The 22,404-nt window shown below is 41.4% G+C and overlaps 1 protein-coding gene across 1 annotated transcript; it reads left to right on the forward strand.

Moving 5' to 3' along the window:
• The first annotated feature begins 1,094 nt into the window (after positions 1 to 1,094).
• Positions 1,095 to 3,563, forward strand: LOC114793794 (homeobox protein XHOX-3-like). Its single transcript, XM_028985925.1, has 3 exons — positions 1,095 to 1,302; positions 2,734 to 2,978; positions 3,096 to 3,563. Exons 1-3 carry the CDS (start codon positions 1,095 to 1,097, stop codon positions 3,561 to 3,563), a joined length of 921 nt encoding a protein of 306 aa, XP_028841758.1.
• Positions 3,564 to 22,404: the final 18,841 nt, after the last annotated feature.

The raw sequence follows: 22,404 nt of genomic DNA on the forward strand, positions 1-22,404 counted from the left end.
CCCTCCAGATCCTTTATAATCCAACAACAATTTAAATAAAACAATGTGCAGGAATATGGAACTCTTTTTTTTTTTCGCTCACTCTAGGAAAGGCCTGAACTGGAATGCGGTTGGGCGATTCCGCGTGACGTCACCCCCCCTAATTAACACTGGTGCGCGACGTTGATGGAGCATGACGTCATTAAACGCCGCGGCCCCGCCTTCCACATCTGCCGCACACATGAGCTGCTGGGACGAGAGAAATTACTGGTTGATTCGAAAACAATAAAATGCAAATACTTTTTTATTCTTTTGTATAAACGGTAAAAAAAAATAAAAAAACATTATTACGTGCTTTAGTGTCTTCCGTGCAGTAAAAGACGTAATGTCTGTTTACAGACTACTGCAATAGTCAAAATATTCACGTTATTCAAAAACTTTGCCAAGATGCCGAGAGCAGGTCGTTGGCGACAAAGTGCGAGTGACAGGCGACGCCGCCTCCGACAGCCGCTCCTCGGATCGCGTTGCTCCGCGATACCTGAGCAGAAGCCCGACACCGAGCCGCTCGGCGTCGTGAAATGAAACATCGACCAACTGTCCGACTGAATTGATCGTTAGACGACAAAATTCGCGACCTGCTCATATTGTGGTTCTGGTCTCTCATTTTTTTACATTTCTGTGCATCGTATCCACTTTTATTGTTTACAACACCCTCCAATCCCGTTTCCAAAAAGCATTTAATGCGCGCATTTCACATTAAAGCTGAAACCGCGGCTTAATCAGAGCTTTAAAGTTTATTACTGCCTTTATATCTTTAACAGGATTGTCCCTGTCCCCCGAAATAGTTTTCTGCGGCGCGTTACGTACGTTTTGCAGCTAAATTGCTTTTCTGGGTGTATGAGGGCGAGTGCACCCAATGGTGGGGGCAAAGGTCAACGTTTTTATCCAACAAATGTTTGATATAAAATTTCATCGAAAACGTACGTTAGCATAAAAAAAAAAATACTTTTGTCTAATAAGTCACCCCAAAAAACGCCGCACGTCTCGCACCCATTTGACCGCCAGTCATCGCGGAGCCCGCCGCCGACGACGCGCGATCAAAGACAAAACCGGCGATGAATGACAATCGCCGACGATCATCTGCGCGCTACCGGGAGCGCGCGCCGGAGCGCACCACGTGCTCCGCCGACGGCGTGACTCTCGCGAGACGCGCGACCGCGACGTTTATTGGCGCCGGGCAGCGAGACGGCGCGGCGTGGCCGGTGTCCCCTCTGTCCCCAGCCCCCCCAGGCCCGACTTTGGTCCCTTTCAGCGGGGTCATTTGTCAGGCGACACAAGCGACACTTCCTGTGCAATGAGTGCCGTCATATGACGATCACACACTGACTCGATACCAGTGTGACATATTTTAACGTCATGCAACGTTACAGCCAGCAGATCATTAATCCTTCTGGCTGGTGTAAATGGTGAGTAATTTTTACAGATGCAGCAGCATCGGGGCGTGGCTGTTTCACACCTTTATGCAATCCGACGCTCACACCCCATAATTACCGGGGATACCGGTCTGTTTAAATCACCGTATCGTTCGAACCGACGTGCGGCCCGGTACATTCCAGTCCAACGCTCGTTATTACCGGCCAGGTTGTTCACACCAGAAAAAAGGGGCTTTTAATGTAAGGCATAAATTAAAACAGCTATAATAATCTCGACACGTATCGGTTTACGACGTCCGATGAAAAACACAAACGGCATTTATTCCAACTGCAATCCTCTGGCGTTCATCCATACCAAGCGAACCTTCTCTGGAGTTTGATTCATCATAGTGAACATAGTGAACATAACGACCGGGCGATCCGTAGCCATATTTCCAAAAGGCCCTTTTCTTTTGGAGGCGACGACCCCCCCCCCCCCCCCCCGCAACGTCACTAACATTTGTATTCTAATGATTGATTTCCAAAAAAACACAAACATCAAACGTCGCGGAACAATGGCGGTTGTTCTTGCGCACCACCGAGGGCCTTCTGCGACATTAGGCAAGGGGAGGTCGATCTTAATTCTCCATAACAAAAGTACAAAGGCAGGTCGGAGACCAAAGCCGGTTTAACACCTCCTACCCTCCGCCAGCCCGGGCGGCGCCGAGGCGGATAGAGCGCGTCTCTCATTAGGCAGCGACGGGAGCCGCTCGGAGATATAAAAGACGAAAAGGCTGATAGGGAGGCTTTCTTCTCCATCTCTTCTCCTTCCACTTGGGTTCAGGTCTCCAGCCTGTTCGGAAGAGACTGGGTTTTTTTTGTGTTGTTGTTGTTGTAAAGGACTATCTGGAGACTAACGCCGAATCTGGTCTACTTCGGCACAGGTTAAGTTGTGGAAGTCGCACGCCACGAAATATGCGTAAGTCGATCCTCCTTTTCCTCTTCTATCTAACGGAGGGCAAAAAAAAAAATCATTAATTTCAGGACGGGTCTAGGGACTTTATAACATTTTGAATGAGTACAATCCACGATCTAAAACATGCATAATCCCCAACGCTATTTTATATCCAATCTTCGGTGAATAATTGATGCTAATACAACAATGAATTGCGCCAACTTTTGAAAATGTAAATTTTACGCAATTTCCTGCTTCACTGTACAACGCCGCCACGTGTATAAATATATCGTGACGTTATTGTCCAGTATATAAATCTCTCTCTATATATAATGTGTGTGTGTGTGTGTGTGTGTGTGTGTGTGTGTGTGTGTTTATGTATTTTAGTCGCCGAAGGCAGAGAGTCGGCGGCCACCCATCTCGCCCCGCCGGACAGCGACCAAGGCGACGAGGAGCCGTGCTCGCGCGCCTCGCTCCTGAACGGAATGGACCAGAACCGGCGCCACCGGACCGCCTTCACCCGCGAGCAGCTCTCCTGCCTCGAGCAGGAGTATTGCAAGGAGAGCTACGTGTCTCGGCCCAGGAGGTGCGAGCTGGCTGCAGCGCTCAACCTGCCCGAGACCACCATAAAGGTGAGCTGGGAACGCGCGCATGCGCAGCAGAGTCCGGCCGCGTTGCGCGCACAATTTCAAGGTTCGTCGCGTTGTTCGTGGGTCGTTGTGTTCAACGCTGATCCCTCCCAAACGCAGGTGTGGTTCCAGAACAGGCGCATGAAGGACAAGAGACAGAGACACAGCCTAAGCTGGCCCCACCCTCTCGACCCCAACCTCTGCGCCCTTATGGTGAGCCAGGCAGCCGCCAGCCTGCCCTACCCTCTTCTACCTCATCTTCCCCTACACCTGTACCCTCACCTGGGGATGGCGGCTGCTTCCACCCTCCCCGGCCCTTACAGCACCCACCTGAGGTCTCTGGATCCCCTAAGGATGTCCCATTCCCCCTATCCTAGACTGGATGGACTTCCCCCACCACCACTGTACCCCGCGTCGCCTGCCATTCACCATCCACCCACTTGCCTCTGTCCCCATTGCCTTCACTGGGGACCAGACCAACGGTTGAAGGCCAGAGGGGGCTCCATGCTTGGGATTAGTCAGTCTCGTAGTCCCAAGCCTTCAGGAGTAAAGCTCAATCACAGGGAGGAAGTACCTTTACCAAGATGAAGTCCTCGGTTTTGGATAGGAAACGATGTGGATAGCCACACTTTACAATAATGTTTTTTAAAGCAATTTTGCAAATGCACAATCATGAAGGGATGTCAATCTGAAGAAGCACATGGTGGCTGGCTTGCCAGTGCTGCCATGTTACTCTATATTCTGTGAGTTTAGCGTCAGTGAAGTTAAATGAAACCTGTGAGCTGCTAGTTGTTAGTTTTGCATTTTTTTACACTGGTCTTTTTTCTTCTTTAAATATAAATGCTTTTTTAATGTAAATATATGAAAAGGACGTATATTTTCACGTTGTGGACTGTCTCCTAACCCAATAGTGCCTTATTGTATTTGCACCTCATAGCACAGCAGAAGTTCTTGAACCAGAGTTCACAAACAAAAATGACTTGTTTGCAAAATAAGCATTATTACTTTAGAATATTTGAAGAATGTCTTGTGAAACTGTGCTGTATATATACGACAAAGTTGTGAATTAATAAATATTTATGAACTCAACCTATATTTATTTATTTCTCATAATAATAACAACCCCTTTACTCATCAGGAATCAGCACCAAAAATATGAGACAAATGAACTATATTAACATGACGTGCATGAACTGTATGGCATGAAAACATGGACGTGGAGGTGCTAGTGCTTTGGTCTCACAGACACTGCCCACTAATAACTGTGCTTAGTGCTGCTGAATGCAGCTCCGATGGCTGTTATTTGAGGGGGGAAATGGGCTCAGAGGTTCCGTCTACCAGAGCTGAGAACAGACGGCAAGACAAAACACGAGCAGGTGCACATCAGGTGCAGTTAGTTGCCGATGGATGGTCAGGTAGAGAATCGTTCACACCTCTGCATGCTGTGTTTGCGAATGCAGGAAAAATATAATTTAGTACAATCTCACTATAATTTAATGCCATTTGCTTACCTATACATCACAATGTTGAAGTGTGATATTCAGAAATATGTTATTAAATGAATTAACTTTATATGTCTATCCTTTCAGTTGCTCAGGATATTCAGGGCACTGACCAGGAAAGACTTTTTTGTGGCAATGATTTGTGTTATCATGTAATGTGCAGTAGTGCTTTTACTATCAAAATCCTTTTAATTCCATTCATTTTCTTAGCCTGCTTATCCACTTCAGGCATTCTTTTCCTACAAGAGTAGAAGAACTTCGCTGCATGGATTTAAGTAATCTGGGAAATATTTTAATTATTTTAAAAATTCAATTAAATATATATAACACGCACATAAAATAAATAATCCAGTGGTCATCGAAGTTTGGAAACAGGAGGAACCTATGCTCATGACTTATTTGCTTGAAGACCTTTTTGATGTGATTATAGTCGATGCTTAGACTTCTGAGCACCTGTCATTGCTCAGGTGTGTTGTGTCTCGCCCACACACCTGCTCAGGTGTTCTACTGAGTACAGGGCCAGGTCGGCTAGACATACAGTGAACTGGAATGTGATATCATCCTCATGGTACCTGATTAAAATTGCATGGTCATTGTCTTTTGTATCTTAATAATTCCTGACATAAGATAAATTCTGAAAAGAATCATGTAAGTCTATGCATTGTCATCAGACAATGTTCTAAAACAAATTGCAAATTTACAAATGATTATTAACCTGCAGGCATTTAGAAAGTCATGCATTCTCTGCAATTGTAATATAGTAGTACTCGATACATCAACAGCCATCATGAAAAGACCTGGTACACATAACAAATAATTTAAGAAGGGCTCACTGCCACTAGTCATTATGTCATGATGATGTTTGATGACAAATTTTGCATAATTATACATATACTTGTATAATTATATTTTGAAGATTAACTCAAACATGCATACACATTTTCTATTAAGTTAATTTCTTTAGTGTTTCGTAGAAACCTGAGAAAAATTACCAGACAACATTGCCAGACTTTTGCATTAATGTTAATGTATCAGTTGACCATATAGTGTAACAATAACAACTAAAGCAGGTGACTGATGCAATAAATGTCTAATAGGTAGGAAGTGACAGGCATTCTGGGAAATTAGTATGAGTTCTTAGAGTTGTGGGAAGGCAGTAAGAGAGGAAAGTAAAAGGTTTCTATTGTCTGGGGAACGCTATTGTGTGATCTTTACAACATCCTGTGGCGGGACGGGCCAATGGTGTATCACCATTTCTCTAAAGCATGCTACCGCCAGGCTTACTGAAAGCCGCTCGATTCACTTCAGGACCTTTCATTTCTGACGAACCAATGCTTGTCTTTTTGTAGCTGTCTGTGTTTTTTCCAGTCTGTCTGTAATTGTGGTTTAATGTGAATTTGTTACAAGTCACTGATTCTCATTTCTATTTCTCTGAATCCTTAAAAATATTTGTCAGAAGTGCTCCCAAGTGGAGCACTGTAATTCTGCAAGGCACAGCAATTTGCTAAACAATTTGCATGAAATAAATTAGATAAGGTTAAGGTGCGTTTTTATAATCAGCATTCCTGTCTTGACCAGAAGCCCATTTTGCAGGATTTTGACATTTATGCGAAATCATTTGTGTATTTATTTGTGCATTACACATGTTGCTCATTACATGAGCTGTGTAACATGACTGATCTTTTGTAAAACAACATATGACACTTTTTGCCCCATAATACAGAGGGGCAAAAAAGTATTTGTCAGCAACCGATTGTGCAAGTTGTCCCACAGGAAATCATATTATATTATTTTTAAAAAATGTCTTTTGTATTTCTAGCAGAAAATAAGTATTTAAGTGAAAGAGAAGTGATTGTCATTGTGATACACTGCAGCACAGCACACGTGCACTCAACAAAATGTGTCCTCAGCTTTTAACCCATCATCCTTTGGTGAGCAGTGGGCAGCCATGACAGGTGCCCTGGGAGCAGTGTGTGGGGACGGTTTATTCAGTGGCACCTTGGCAGATTGGGATCCCTGTTACCTGTATTAATGGCACCTGTTTGAACTGGTTATCTGTATAAAAGACACCTGTCTGCACATTCAAATAATCAGACTCCAACTTACATTTACATTTGCATTTACATTTACGGCATTTGGCAGACGCCCTTATCCAGAGCAACTTACAACATGCTTAAGTTACCATCGAAATGGGCTCGAAACTTCCACCATGGCCAAGACCAGAGAGCTATCTAAGGACACCAGGGACAAGATCGTACACCTGCACAAGACTGGGACGAATAAATCTACAATCGGCAAGCAGCTTGGTGATAATTGCTGTTGCAGCAATTATTACAAATGATAATCTTCGTCAGCCTGGGGCTCCATGCATGATCTCACCTCTTGGGGAACAAATGATCTAGACAACAGTGAGGAAACAGCCCAGAACTACACGTCAAAGACATGAAGAGAGCTGGGACCACAGTAACAAAAATGTGTATTAGTAAAACATTACATTTCCATGGATTAAATTCCTACTGTGCTCAAAAGGTCACATGGTCAGACCAAAATAGAACTTGATGAACCAATCGAGGTTACATTACAAAGCGTTAAGATAAACGTTTGCTATTGACCAAACACTTTTCTGCAGCAGTATACAAATAAATTATTTGAAATTTGAAATCATACAATATTTTTTACATTCTGCCTCTCACAGTTGAAGTGTACCTATGATGAAAGTTATAGACCTCTCTCATCTTTGGGTCTACTTGCACAATCAGTGGCTGACATACTTTTTTTGCACCACTGTATAATCTGTGATCAAATTGAATTGGAGTGAACAATGGTCTGAAATTGTCACAGTTTATGGAGTTATGGTATGGGGTTATTGATGTGGCTTCAACAGAGGAGGGATTTTCCATCTAAATCCAGTTGCACAAACACAAACCAAAACCCTGTCCATACGGTTTCATGGGGGAGTGGAGACCTGCTGTAATTTACCTTTAGTTGGATAGTTTGAATGAGCCCTAGTTTTGGGTAAGGAGGCTAGTAACTTAATAACACAACGCACCCTGCTGCATGTCACAGTTATTGTCTTGAATCGAAAAACACAGTTTAAACCAATAATGCATCCAAGAACTAATTAATTTGGCTTCTTTAATATTATTATTATTCCAACTTTTCTGAATGAAAAAACTCGTACAGTTTACATTATACATCCATTGTACACACACACACACGCAAACACACACACATATAGTGGGTCTAGTGGGTAACACACTCACCTGAGAGACCCAGGTTCAAATCCCACTTACTACCATTGTGTCCTCCAGTGTGTCTCCAGGGGGGGACTGTCCCTGTAACTACTGATTGTAAGCCACTCTGGATAAGGGTGTCTGATAAATGCTGTAAATGTAAATGTAAAATGTAAATGATTCAACATATTGAAACTTATGACAACTCTGCCTTATTTTTTTTTATCCCTCCATTCTTCCATTGATGCCCTTTAATTTTACACAACAACAATGGACTTACTTTCAGCCTTCCAAGCAAAACAATTACTTGGCCACCCCCATTAACATCATAAACATGCTAACGCTCAATTGTCACCAAATTTCACATGACACATCAGGGCCACGCACACAATTGCATTGTTGATTTTAATATGCTAGCATAACATGAAAATTTTCAACATGTCCCAAACGTCACCAAATTTTGTGTGACACATCGTGGTCGAGCCTTGTCAGCATTTTTGACGTTAGTGTTAGCGTGCTAACGTGATACTTTTTTTTTGCATGTCCCAAAAGTCACCAAATTTCATGTGATGCACCAAGGTCATGCCCAGTTACCATTGTTGATGTTAGCGTGCTAACAGGCTAACTTGTTCTCATGTACCAGATGTCAAAATTTCACATGACACATTGCCCTGTTAGCATTGTTGACATTAACATTTGCATTTTGCTTTTCTCTCTGCTTTTCAAGCCTTTTTATTTGCTCTTGGTCTTCTGTAAGCGTTTAATGTGGTTGAAAGAGCTTGGATGTACCCTGATTTTGATGTGCAGCAGTGTATCACCATGACTTTATCAAAAAATGTTAATGTTTCATTTCAACTTCATTATAATGCCATTCATTGAACCAGTTCTTTGAGACTCACGTACTTTCCGTTCTTGAAATTATGCACACAAATTTGAACGAACCAACTGGGCATTATCAAATATGTTCCGCAGGGAAATAAAGCAAGAGGAGGACACACTTTCTGTGCAAAATTATGTCAATGATTTAGACAAACAGCTGTTGGTTAGCACCACCATGGGTTATGCAAAGGTCTTCTGTGACTAATACAACCGCATCATCAGCATTTTGTTGGCCAGAAGAGACACCTTCTGTGGGCAAAGGTTTGTGAGCTTCTTCCACTGTGTCACAACAAATGGCCTCCCACTGCAGCGATCACCCCTGTGAGCCCAGCTGTGCGAACAACATGGAGGCCATCTTACAGCAGGAATGTTCCCAGATTTACAGGCTGAAGTGGTAAATCACAATGGCCATTCCAGACGTGAAGCTTCTCTCTGCCTAATTAACCAGTCTCGTTCATAAAAGACAGAAACTGAGCGATATCAGTGAAATAGTTGAATGAAGAAACAACTGAAATAGAGACAGATGAATTGTGGACCAAGGCACCCCAGCATCAACCAGTTATCACAGTTAATCCCATATGCAATGTAATATGTGATTTTTTTTTAAACATAATGTGGTGTCTATACACCTTGTGGGGGAAAAAAAACACGTTTGAAGACAATATTAAGTGAAAAGTGAAAATGATTGTTTTTGTCATCGTGTTACACAGCACAGCACAGAACACAGTGCACACAACAAAATTAACCCATCACCCTTATTAAGCAGTGGGCAGCCATGAAAGGCACACAGGGTGCAGTGTGTGGGGACGATTCCTTGACGGTTCAGAATTTTAACCCACAACCCTTCTGTTACGAGTCAGTTTGACATGGCCGGATGCCAAGTATTGTTACTATTGACATCAGTGACTGATGAGTCATTGTATCAAGTGCAGTTGATAGTTTTAAGAGGAACAAATTGAAAAGACAACAATGTAAAACTATGGTCACTCCCAGAATTCCTGTAATTGATTAACTTTCTTGACTACAGAGAACATATTAAGTACTACAACATGATAACTTTTAGTTGCGTTTTATTTAGCCATTTTTGCTACATAATGCTATATAGACTGCATAAGACTTATGCTTATTATCATTTATGCTTAGAATATTTATGCTTCAAATATTTCAATATTTTAAACCTATAGTTCCTGTTCAGTTTATGCTGCAAATGCCAATAGTAAAATCTGAATAGTCAATAAACTATCTTTTCCCCTTATGAGAAACCCAATTCTGTACTAATATATGAATAATATTTTACTCTTAATATGCTGTACAACAACATTAATAATAAACAATAGAAACATTATATGAGACCAGTAGTCTGGTTTTCATGTTAGCTAAAGCACCGATGACAACTGTGAAGACTTGAAAAATCACTGCATTTAAAATGTGTATTTATGAGCATTGAGAAAAGTTTATGTAGAACCATATAAATATTTCACTGAGTTCCTCTGGGGCAGTCCTGCAGCCTGTGTGTTCTCGGTGTGTTTGCCAATGACAAAGATGCCCAGGTGTAGCGGCCTTAGACGTGGAAAAAGGAAGAAGCGAGGATACAGCAAAAACTGCATGGAGGAAAATATGTTACACTGACGGTGAATGTGTTTGATGACTTATCTAAATGTTTCCCAAAGACGTTCCTTGAGGACGTTCCTTGAGGGTCCTCACTCCAGCCCTACCTTAATTAGGCTCAGGTGTTACTTAATGGCCTAATAATGAATAGGGCAGATTGCGAAGATATGTGGGTTGGTAACAAAAACCTCCTGGCAGATGTTCTTCAAGGAAACACTGTTCTTTGAGAAACACTGGCCTATCTACCAACACAACAATAGTATTTCAGATCACATTCAACATCAAACTACTCACAGCATTTATCAGACGGCCATATCCACAGTGACTTACAGTCAGTAGTTACAGGGATGGTCCCCCTATAGCAACTGTGTCTTCCTCAGGGACCCAATCCAATGGTCATAACTGGGGTTTCAACACGGATCTTCAGGTTCCCAGGCAAGTGTTTTACCCACTAGGCTCCTCCCACCATTCTTTTTACATAAATATATAACAATCCGCTCATGCCTAAAATTGTGAATACTCTTTCCCCTGTGACACTTTTTCCATGCACAAAACCCTTCATATTCCCTTTTGATTTTCCGTAAACTTCCAGACTGGTCATAATTAGCTTTTAAATCTTATAAAATAAATAGGCTTTTGAATCTTAAGAAGACATTAACATTTTTTATGCTGCAAAAAGCTCGAACTGGTTGACAGAGCCATTTGTTTCTACCATACACTGGAGCCATTGTGCTAAAAAGTTTATTTGAACAGTTTGTTTCTTTTGGTCAAGTCTTTAAAACTGAAATTGTCAAAGGGCAAGATTGAAACATTTCCAAAAGTTGTAGAAAACATGAATAAATCTAAATGAGTGTGTGGCATTGTTTACAATAAAACATTAGCCCATAGTGTATTTTCGTTAACACAATAAAACAGTTAATTTAACAATTTCGCATGAGGTGTGTGGTTGCACAAACAAAGGTATGTCTGAATGTGAGTATGAGTCTGTCTTTTTTGTGTTTCTGACTAGGTTTAACAGTGTGGGTATGTGAATTATGGCATTAAGTACAGTGCGGTTGTGTATATTGTTATTCCTGTGTGTTTTGCGGTTTCATATAGTGTTTATGTGCTGAGGCTTCCATTTTATATCATCTGTGTGTACTGCGGGGAGTATGTGAGTCAGGCGAGATTGTCTGAATAGTGAGCTGCACATGGCATGGCCTGAATGCAGAATAGGCTAACCAGTGCCTGCCAACGGGACATGCCACAATTTTATGGACTTGTGCAGCACGCTTGGAGCTTTCATGGTCCTAAAGTCTGCCAATTTCTTTTGTCTTTCACAAAATTTTCAGAACGTTCAGCACACTGAATTTTCAGAAGTAGGAGTAGGTGTTTAATTTTTACTGCTGTACAATAATCATATAATTTGTGATCTATATATGTATGTTTGATATAGCAATCATATTTCACTCAAACAATGATACAACAGACTGAACAACAGGGCTCAGTTTAAAACATAGCACACTATCAACCTCTTTCTGTAGTCATCAGAAAGAAAACTGTCAAACAGCACTAAGAGCACGAGTACATGGGAATATTTTATTCTATTCTGTTCAACCTCATGAAACATGTTTGTTGTCACAGTTAAATTGAACAATATGACACCAAATGGCCATTCTGTTGTTTCCACAGAGCAGTACACTGTTGAGATGTCATGTTGGCACAAAAGCGACTTATTTCCCTTGTGCCCAACAAGGGACCAGCAAATGCGGCACAGATATAGATAAAAGGCCCTCTACTGCCACCTGTTGGCCAATGAGAGCAAAAGCCACAGTCTCCATTTACGGAGCGTTGCCAAAACCACAAAAGCCACAATCACAGTTGCACGGCTGTCTACCACAGTTATGACAGCCTGAACGTAATTATTTCATTAATTGCTAATGGGTGAATATATTGGCAAATTTAAATAGAATTAACCTCCAAAAAAAAATAAAAATGAGTAAAATGAAATAGTTGGGTATATTGCATTTGTGACTGGGCCCAGTAAAACTCATACACCCTGACCATAATTAAGCAGAGGGCAATTTGACTTTCCACAGTCAGAGAAGACAGACTCTTAAAAAGGCACTGCCTCTTGTAAACAGTTTCAGAGCTGGCTCAATTTAGGGCCTGCACCGTTCACATGGTGCTTATTACTCATTTCTAAAACTGTTAAGCCTTCTCCGTGCCTAGTAAAAAAGAAGGTGTGCAGTGCACAACACAGTAAAGCAGTCTCTTATAAGGAGGGGGGATATAGGGGGCTCTTCAAGGAACTGGGCTCATAAGCCCTTCATCAGCTTCTGAATGTCAAACGGTATGTCAGATATTTTTAACACAAGATTCAACGCTGAAACTGTGTCTGGTTTAAACCCTGTCTGAAATAAAGGGGAAACTGATCTCGGATGTACTGTTACTATTACCTTGCTCATACCTGGAAACGTATTAGCTTCAAACATAGCTTGACAAACATCACGTCACAAATGACGTCATATCACACCTTCCGCCATGCAAGACCAAAAGACCTCCCCAGTCAACCTTCAATCTCAATGAGACGTCAGACACCCCCTAAGCATGACTACACATCAAACATATGCCTGTAAACAAGAGTCTCTATACCACTCATTTGTGAGACTGCCGCCGCGGTCCAGCTTTCATCATTCGTGAGTTCCAGCACACACAGAGGAGAACCCTGGGGGGTCGTGGAGGGAGAGAGCAGAACCAGAAGGGCAAGGGTTTTTTTATGGACAGGTACTGTAACCGGAGAGCTGCCATTCCTGGCTGCCACGGTGTTGCCCACTGTCTTTACAGACAACCAGCTGCTCATAATCCAGAGTTGCCTAAAGGGCTAGACCCCCTACTCCCAACTGAAACCAACACTCCCCACCCCTAAACCACAAAAAACTTCTCAGCATTTCTCCAGGCCACCAGAAACTGACAGCAATAGATCATATGTGATTATTTTAATAATAATGCCTTCTATAGCTGTTAACTAGAGAAAGAAATCAGGAATTAAATCATGAAATTACATCTCTGGCTTACAGACAATGTTATTCAGAGTCCCTGAATAACACTTCAGTCCAAGAAGTCAGCAGTTGGTTATTTCTGGGATTTAAAATATTAATATTCTATATTTCTATAGAAATCGAACGAGAATTGCTGGTGTCTTCCCATTGTAAGTCGCTTTGGATAAAAGCGTCTGCCAAATAAAGTAAAGTAAAAGTAAAGTAATATTTTTAAAGTATATTGTTACGTATTATTGTTGCCCCTGTTCCTTAGCTTGACAAGACTGTTGGTCTACAGATTGGAGTGTGCAGAGTACCTCTGAATCCTACAAATTTACTACGTCTAACATGTGGCACAGATAAACCTGTCACAAGCCAAGCCATGCCAAACTTACTACCAAACATCTTAAATCATGATTCATCAGCAGAATCATGGAGAATATATATTTTTCCACATTTATGCTTTTCAATGGCAAACTTATAATAAGACAAAGAAAACACAAATATTTTACATGAGGAAGAAAGATGTTGAAAAGAGTACAGTTGGAGGTGTAAACATGGTTGACTCCGCCCATGTGGTGAGGACTGTAAACAGTGTGGGCACATCAACAACTATCAAGGCTAACCAGGGAAGCTGTAAAAATCTGTGGTGACTTGATGAATGCTGCATAGCAGGCTAGCTGACTGCAGCAGTTCAAAGAGTCGAAGAGGAATACTGTGTGTGGGAGCTTTTCGAGTATTTGTCCATCTATGTGTTTTCACAATATTGCATTCCATCTTAATATTTTAAATGAAAACACTAACTAGGATAGCAACATTAAACTCATAGGGCACTATAATAAACAAAATAATGTCACATCAAGTTTATCTTTAGGATTTAGAGGAATAGACAGATAAATATAAGGAAAACTTGGTTGTTTTCTGTATATTAAAGATAAGTAATTATTAGTTATTAAAATATATTAAAAATGCGATGGCACATTAATTACCATTTTAGCCTCACGCTTCCATGGCCATGAGTGATTAGTTGTCACATGTGACACACCACAGCACAGCACCCAGTGCACACAGTGAAATGTGGTCTCTCCATTCAACCCATTCCCTGAAGGAGAAGTGGGCAGCCATGACAGGCGCCTGGGGAGCAGTGTGTGGGGACGGTGCTTTGTTCAGTGGTAACTCAGTGGAACCTTGGCAGTTCAGGATTCGAACCAGCAACTTTCTGATTTCAAGTTAGCTTCCATACCAGCTAGGCCATACCACTGCCACATGAATTTCATCGCAGGTCCTCTGCAAACAAAATAGACCACTTAATAAAGTTTAGGAACCCATACTTCCTTAATCTGGACTAATCAAACACCCTTGTCAATATGCTGAGCTACATTCTTATAACGGGGCTTTAAAATGTCCCACGTAGGCTTCTCCTGAATGTTAGAATAAACTGAATTTAACTGTAAATAACATAGATCTTTTCTGTCAGCACACCAGTTTGAGTGCTTGAAACGTGCCATTTCTCAAAGCCTTTTGTTATTAGTCAGCCGTTTTCTCAGTTTTTAATGTCAGTAAATCTGAATGCTCTCCCATTTTCTCTCTCCTTCCTACTTGCCTCATGCCCTCTCACACCCCAACATGCCTTCAATTAAACCTAATGATTTCTACGCAAAGACCAATCAATTCACCTGCACATTTCAATAGTGCCCGTGATCCATCGGGCCTGTTCTTGCATGGCTCCATTGCTCGTGTAAAAACATTATTAATTGCCACCCCTCCAAGCCATCCGTCTTTTCCCCCTGACCCCAAGTACGAGGGTAGCAGGCAGCCAGAGTCTATCAGTGTAATAATGCACTTTGGTGACAGGACGTGCCCAGATCCTCTTCATCTAGTTAAAAAAACAAATAGCATCTCCACTTGCTATCGGAGCAGACCATCGCCTGTTTTTTTTTCCTAGGATGGGTGATGAGACAATGACACGGCGTGGGCGTAAACGTAGCAAAGGGATGAGAGGATGACATCTGCCCCCCCTCCCACCACAACCACCACAGCTATTGATCACCTCCTCAGCCCAACAGACCCACACAGCCTATTTTATTACCTTGCGCCTCACACTGCAGGAATGTTAAAAAGGTGGCAGTGCAAGACTCTTATCTCCATATCGAAGATTTTTTTTCTCTTAATGTCTTATATCTGTATGCATGTATTATGAACAACAAAACAATTCATTAAAATAGCTGGCTATGTGATGTGTACCAAAATTATTTTCATTAACTGTTATCAGAACACATGTTATTATGTGATGCTATATACAGGATTGGGCAAAACACTGAAAATTGAACACGGAATGCACTGCTATAAATGTATTCAGTAAAATATTTCAATATTACAAATAATAAAAATATGAAATAATTTTTTAGGGTACATTTTAAAAATGTATTTTGAAATACATGTAAAACCCAAATTTGAAACAGGTAGTGTTTTTTTCTTTTACATTTACAGACATTAATAAAATCGCAAGATGAACATTATTTATAATTGACTGTCAAGCACATCAGGATATGAGTGTGTGAAGGAGAAACATGTTTACTTCACCTTCACGCGTGGGGGGTTTATCACAATTTAAAGACAATAGCTGAGTCACCATCAAAATCATACAAGAAGGGACATCAAAGGGACATCATATCAGCATAAATACGGCCAAATTATTTTTACATAATTATTTTTGAATGCCAAACTTTTTTTTTTATTTTAATGTTGAAACTAATATATTCCATCTGATATATTCCTGTTTTTTAAAATAGAGATTAACTGCCTTGTAAATGTAATGTGGACTGAATTCAGTCACTTTGTGTTGTTGTTATTTTGTACACTGAATACATATCACTATCATATGTATTCTGTTACATCCAAACTGTGATCATACATATTATTCAGACACAAGTTAACACTGAGTAAAATGTACTGACTGCTAGATGAATTTAGGCAGTATGCTGCCAGTAATTCCTATAGGTCACACAAGCCCAACCAAAGTCAGTACTGGAGTTGGAGACAAGTCTATTTTGTCATACGTACACTGCCTGTAAAGAGTATTTAAAAAGGGCTTAGTTATTAGTGTCTGACACAGCAATATTGAAACTGTCCCCAAACTGACCATAACACATCCCACCATTCCATAATTTACAGTATGACTTAGATAAGACTGGCATCAATTCTATTTCCAATTTAATCATTCAGCACGTGAATTTGCATTTAAATGAAAGTTTGTTAGGCTCCCAGAGCCCCTGTTAAAATTTTCAATTAAAGCCCAGAGTCCTGAATCACCGAAAGCTACACGCAACTGATGTCATCAGGGCTTGATAAATGCATCCTATGCAGGTATGGATTTGTGAATGAAGAGCATGACTCTCAGAGAGCACCTCATAAAACAAAAGAGGGCTCATGGGAGATGGCCGACCACCAGCCGCGCAGTATTCTTGCTTAAGGCAGGCAGTGATTACCTCTGCACCACAGTGCCACTTGCCCAGTCTGTCATAATAACCCGTCTCAGCCTCCCTAGTATCGGCAGTCCAATCAGCCCACGTGATTCATGGCGGTGATTTAGCCCGATAAGCGGAGCCAAGGATGGACGAGGGGTACAGTGAAGATCTAATTGTCACGGTCCATTCACTCCCGCTCTCCAGAGCCAAACCACATGGGCCGTTTGATATGTGGCAGGAGAAAGATCAGCTCGTGGGCCAAGCTAATCAATTAAGCCGCTCACTTTTGTCAAGGCCAAACCCAAGAAATAAGCCTGGGTTGCCGTTTTAAGAGCATATTGATTTTCCACTTGCTACAATCAAGGCAAATTGTTGATGGCACAATGGGGGGCTGTAAGGGAAGAGATGGCGGGAGGGGTGGTCGTGGGGGGCGGGTACAGTGCTTGGAACGCCAGAGACGGACTCTCACGCCCCTTCCCCCATCTCACACATACACAGACATGCACACCCTGAGCAATTTATTGCTGACTTGAGTCTGCTCCTGGAGGGCCCCTTTGGCACTGGCAACTGAAACCAATTTACGCAGACCTTTCAGAGACACTCAACAGCTGGTGACGGACAGAGCGACTGGAGATGTGGGCCTCAGCCACGGCTGACCACCCGCATACGTCACATCAAACTACTTTTTTTCCCCCAATCAAAATACCTATTAAAGAGGATGACCATCCTAGTAAAAAAAATTTCACATTTAGCAGCCTGCACATCACTGTGCATATTAATTAAAGATAAGTATTTGCGTTCTAAACAAACAAAAATGGCTCTTAATGGTGAATACAATGCAGTTAACAAAATCGTTCAACTGTTGATGTTACTTTTACTTCAATCTAATACATTTGCTACTTGTAGAAAGTTCAATAGATTCTGTATGTAAGGGAGTAAGGAATTATTAGGCATGATTTTAACACGATTTGATAATGGATGTGATCATTTTTTTAGAGGTGAAAACTACTTTGAGGGTGTATTTCTAATGTGGTGTAAATCATGGGTCTTACTTGCTGATCCGGGTCATGGTGGAGGACCAGCCTCAGTCTGCCAAAGCCTCTTATATGGACTTATATTTGGTCACAAGTTGTCTATGTTTTATATAGCCTGGATATTGCCTGCAACAGCAACATATGTAAGGCTAAAGGTTTATTCTCTTACGGCTACGTTTTTAATCTATTATAAAAACTCAAATGTGGGAGCTGATCTCTAGAAACAGAAGTTCTTTCACTTTCACATGGTAAAAACACGTTGAAATGAAGACCAACTTAATAGGCTCAGATCTTTCCCTGAATGTAAAATCCTTATAAAATGAATAAATAGATGGAACTAGAGATATAAATGTAAGCTGCAGAATCTCCAAACTTGCTTGGTGACCACATCTATTTTTGGCTGTTTCTTAAAAAGCTATTTGTAACGTAAAGTCACACCTCGGGTGACACAGGCCCACTGGTGTGTCCATCTGCCCGCGAGCCAGGTGCGACCTAAAGAGGGATCCGCTGACCTCTGACCCAATCGCAGTTCCCCAAGTGCTGCAGCCATTCTTCTTCACTTCATTGTGATGGAGATCGTCCCACGTACGCTGGCGTACCCACCTGCACATCACGCACTGGTTTTTGGACGTTGATTGATGGAGGTTGTTTGGCAATTAAGAGCAAAATTAAAGGCGCATCATAGATAGAGCATGAACAAATTTTAGTTGTCCATGATCTTTAACATTTAAACACTTTAATATATTTCATGATGCATTGAATTATTAATGTACACAAAGTTTGCTGTAATAATTTAATACAAGTCATATGAGAGTGGCATTAAATAGAAATCCGACATGGATTGTTATTTTGTAAGTGAAGTGAAGGGAAAATCAGTGCCCTCAGCTTGTCCCCTCATGCCCCTCGCTCATCTGTTTGCTCGGGGATGTAGCCCCCCCTGGAAACGTATGCTGTATTGATTGTCTGTGATCACCTGCGGAGGAGGCAGTCGGTGGTGTGAGTGACAGATGAGGGAGGAGTATCAGGATGACAGGATCGTCCCTCATCGGTTTTTATTATTCTGCTCGTACCTGCTTGCTGGACTCCTTGCTTGGCATGGACATTCAGAACAGCAGCCAACGAGACTGCTCTGCATCTCACCTAAAAAATCTTTACAAAATGCTTACATGTTTATTCAAATCAAAAGATCTTGAAGTGCAATCCAGTACAAAAGCACAGCGAGAAAATAGTATTCTTTTAATAGTGAAGTGAAAGTGATTGTCATTGTGAAACAATGCAGCACAGCACACGGTGCATACCATGAAATGTGTCCTCTGCATTTAACCATTGCCCTTAGTAAGGAGTGGGCAGCCATGACAGGTGGGCAGTGTGTGGGGACGGTACTTTGCTCAGTGGCAACTCAGTGGCGAATCGGGATTCGAACCGGCAACCTTCTGATCATGGGGCCGCTTCATTAACTGCTAGGTAAGTTAGAGAAATAGTAATCTAACAAGTTTAACCTTTGATTATAATTGCATAATTGTGGTGCATGACTGATGATGAGGTCTATATATCATGTATGATTGATACATAAACAGAAGCAATTAAATTCTTTACTTTACTTTATTTTGCAGCCACTTTTATCCAAAGCAACTTACAAGAGGAAGACACCAGCAATTCTCGTTCGATTTCTATAGCTTTTGAGTTTACAAAAACTAAGAGCCCTGATAAGGCCTAACTTGTCAGAAAAAGTACATGCTCGGAAATGGTTAAGACGAAGAATTTCTTTTTTTATTATTATTTTGTGCAGTGTATGTGCATGTGTGTGTATAAGTGTTAGATTTGTCTGAAATACTTTTTGAATAAGCGGGTTTTCAACTGCTTCTTAAAGGTGGTAGTAGTCTCGGCTAGTCGAATGGAGCAGGGCAAGTTGTTCCACCAGCCAGTGACAACAAAGGAGAACACAGTTGATTGGAATCGGAGACCCCATGAAGAGCGAATTTTCAGTCTTATTTCATTTGCAGATCTGGGTGAGAAGAGGCGTGACATGGGTGTATTTTGGCTGATCAAAGATGAGACGGGCTGCCACATTTTGGATCATTTGGAGTGGTTTTATGGTGACTGCAGAGGCCTATAATAGTCGGGTTTGGAGATGACCACTGCCTGGACGAGGAGCTGCGTAACCTGTTGTGAGAGAAAAGGCCTAATCTTGCAAATGTTGTAGAGTGAACCTGCAGGATCTGGAGATCGCAGCAACGTAATGGTTCAGACTCAGTTTGTCGACAAAATCTACTACAATTTTAATTTATATTTGTGTCCACCAATTAAGCCAGAGACTCTCTGGGAAATTTGGATCCTGTCGGACCACGTTCCCACATGTGGTAACTGAGAACCTAACACACCCTCCCTCTTGCACTTGAAACTGTTCACTTGCCTGAAAATGCAGAATCAGCATGTATCCATGCATTCACACAGAGACATTTGACATATTGTTTTTTTTTTTTCCTGAATTCTTTGTCTTCCAGTCATTTATTTCAAATTTCCAATTTCAAATTTTTGACTGGACTGACTAGCTGCTACTGAGGTACCATTCCCACACACTACTCACTGGGTGGCGTTCATGACTGGTCACTTCTTAGGAAGGGATGTTGGGTTAAACACAGAGGACACATTTCGTTGCGTGCACCGCATTCTGTGTATCACGATGACAGCTAATCACATTTATCCGCCAGTGATCAACTTCTCAGAACTCCACAATTTGTGTTACATGGGCAAAATGAATGGATCTGAAATGACATAATTACTTAAGTATTTAGTGATATTTAGTGATTTGATTTAGGTAAATTCCAAGATTACTAACTATTAAATTATTATTAAATTTGAAATGATCGGAAATGAAGGATCCTTGCAGGTGTATGACATGCTGACGTCCTGTGGCTGTTGCTTGGTCGGGAAACATGTTGTTCTTTACAAGCAGCTCAGGTGTAGTTTTACTGGGCTTGAAGCTCGATAAGATGTGTATTTTGGAAAGCGGAGAGCCAACATATACTGGCTGGCTGCAGAAACCACGGCGAGTTTGCAGTACTAGACAGCACTAGATCGCCTCCTGGCGGTGTGAGAAGCTCTGCTGCCCTCTACTGTCAAATCTGAGGCACTGCAGCCAGCACACATTACATTTCTGGTGATCATATGGATCATTTTTTTCTGATATGATGACTTCATTCTGTACCTCTCTGTTCCCTTTACTCACAAAAATATTTAGCTTAACATAAATGTTATTATGTATTGTGCACATTGTACTATTTTATAAGTACATAAGTAAACTTCAACAAATACTTTGAGAAAAAAAAAAAAGTGAAGTGATTGTCACATGTAATACACAGCAGCACAGCACACGGTGCACACAGTGAAATTTGTCCTCTGCATTTAACCCATCACCCTGAATGAGCAGTGGGCAGCCATGACAGGCGCCCAGGGAGCAGTATGTGGGGACGGTGCTTTGCTCAGTGACACCTCAGCGGCACCTTGGCGGGTCAGGATTTGAACCGGCAACCTTCTGATTACGGGGCCGCTTCCTTAACCGCTAGGCCACCACTGCCCCATTTATTAGAATGTCATCTAATAAATGTACTAAGGACCAGGTGGAATGAATAAGCAGACACTGCTCATTTGAACACTGATGGATTAAATAACTATTAAAAAGAACTAAATTTCAAAACAAAAATCTCAAGCATTGTGAATGAGCTCAGTGTAAAGGGTTTAATTTACTGTGTATCATACAAGGTGAAAATGTTAAGCTGCTCTTATGTTGGCTACTGACACGAATTACACGCTGACAGATGTACAATATTTTAGTTTGTAAATGAAATTAGAATTTGGAAAACAGACTGAAAACCCAGCACTTTTATTGAGCTGCAGTCCTCTGGATAGTCCCTGATTTGGTGCCAGCTCACAAAAGCCCTAACAATTTATTACATCCTTCAGCCATGGCGTCTGTTAAATTTATACATTTTACCTTCTGGAAGCATCATGCATGCTGGCTTTGATCAAGTCGGTAAAGAATTCTGCCCTCATATACCCATTCGGCAAAATTAATTGTAGTAAACGAAATGTTGCATTTTGTTTGGCCACATCATTTTATCATTATGTTTTTCAAAAACAGAAAATACATGTTACCCACTCCCACAAATTTCTTCTTGTGGTTCTATGAACTATAAGACATGATACAAAAAAGTTCCTTATACACACATATTGTCTAATATTGCCTGGGTTGTTCGGTTTATTCTCACTCTTATGTTTTTAAGATCTGAAGTGACTGCTCATCCAAAAGGATTAACAGTATCTGATGGAATGCAGTATAACATACATCTACTCAAACACTAACGCTGAAGTTTGCAATGGGACTTAGGAGGTGACCTGGGTTGCAGGGAAGAGATCTGAAAATGATTTATAGATTTGTAGATGATTTATTTTGCCCATAATCCAGAGAGGCCCTTGTTCAGACAGGCAGTTAAAATGATATAGACACACTGACAGAGTGGAGAGGGAAAGTCTGACAGCTCAGGTCATCGTGGAGAGTTCACCCCTGTCTGAAGCTGTGCAGGTTCCTCACAGTCAAAGGAGTTTTTGCAACCCCCCCCCCCCCCTCCCACACACACACACACACACACACACAAACACACACACACACATACATACACACACACT

This window comes from Denticeps clupeoides, chromosome 7 (genome assembly GCF_900700375.1).
Source record: "Denticeps clupeoides chromosome 7, fDenClu1.1, whole genome shotgun sequence".
Lineage (NCBI taxonomy): Eukaryota > Metazoa > Chordata > Actinopteri > Clupeiformes > Denticipitidae > Denticeps > Denticeps clupeoides.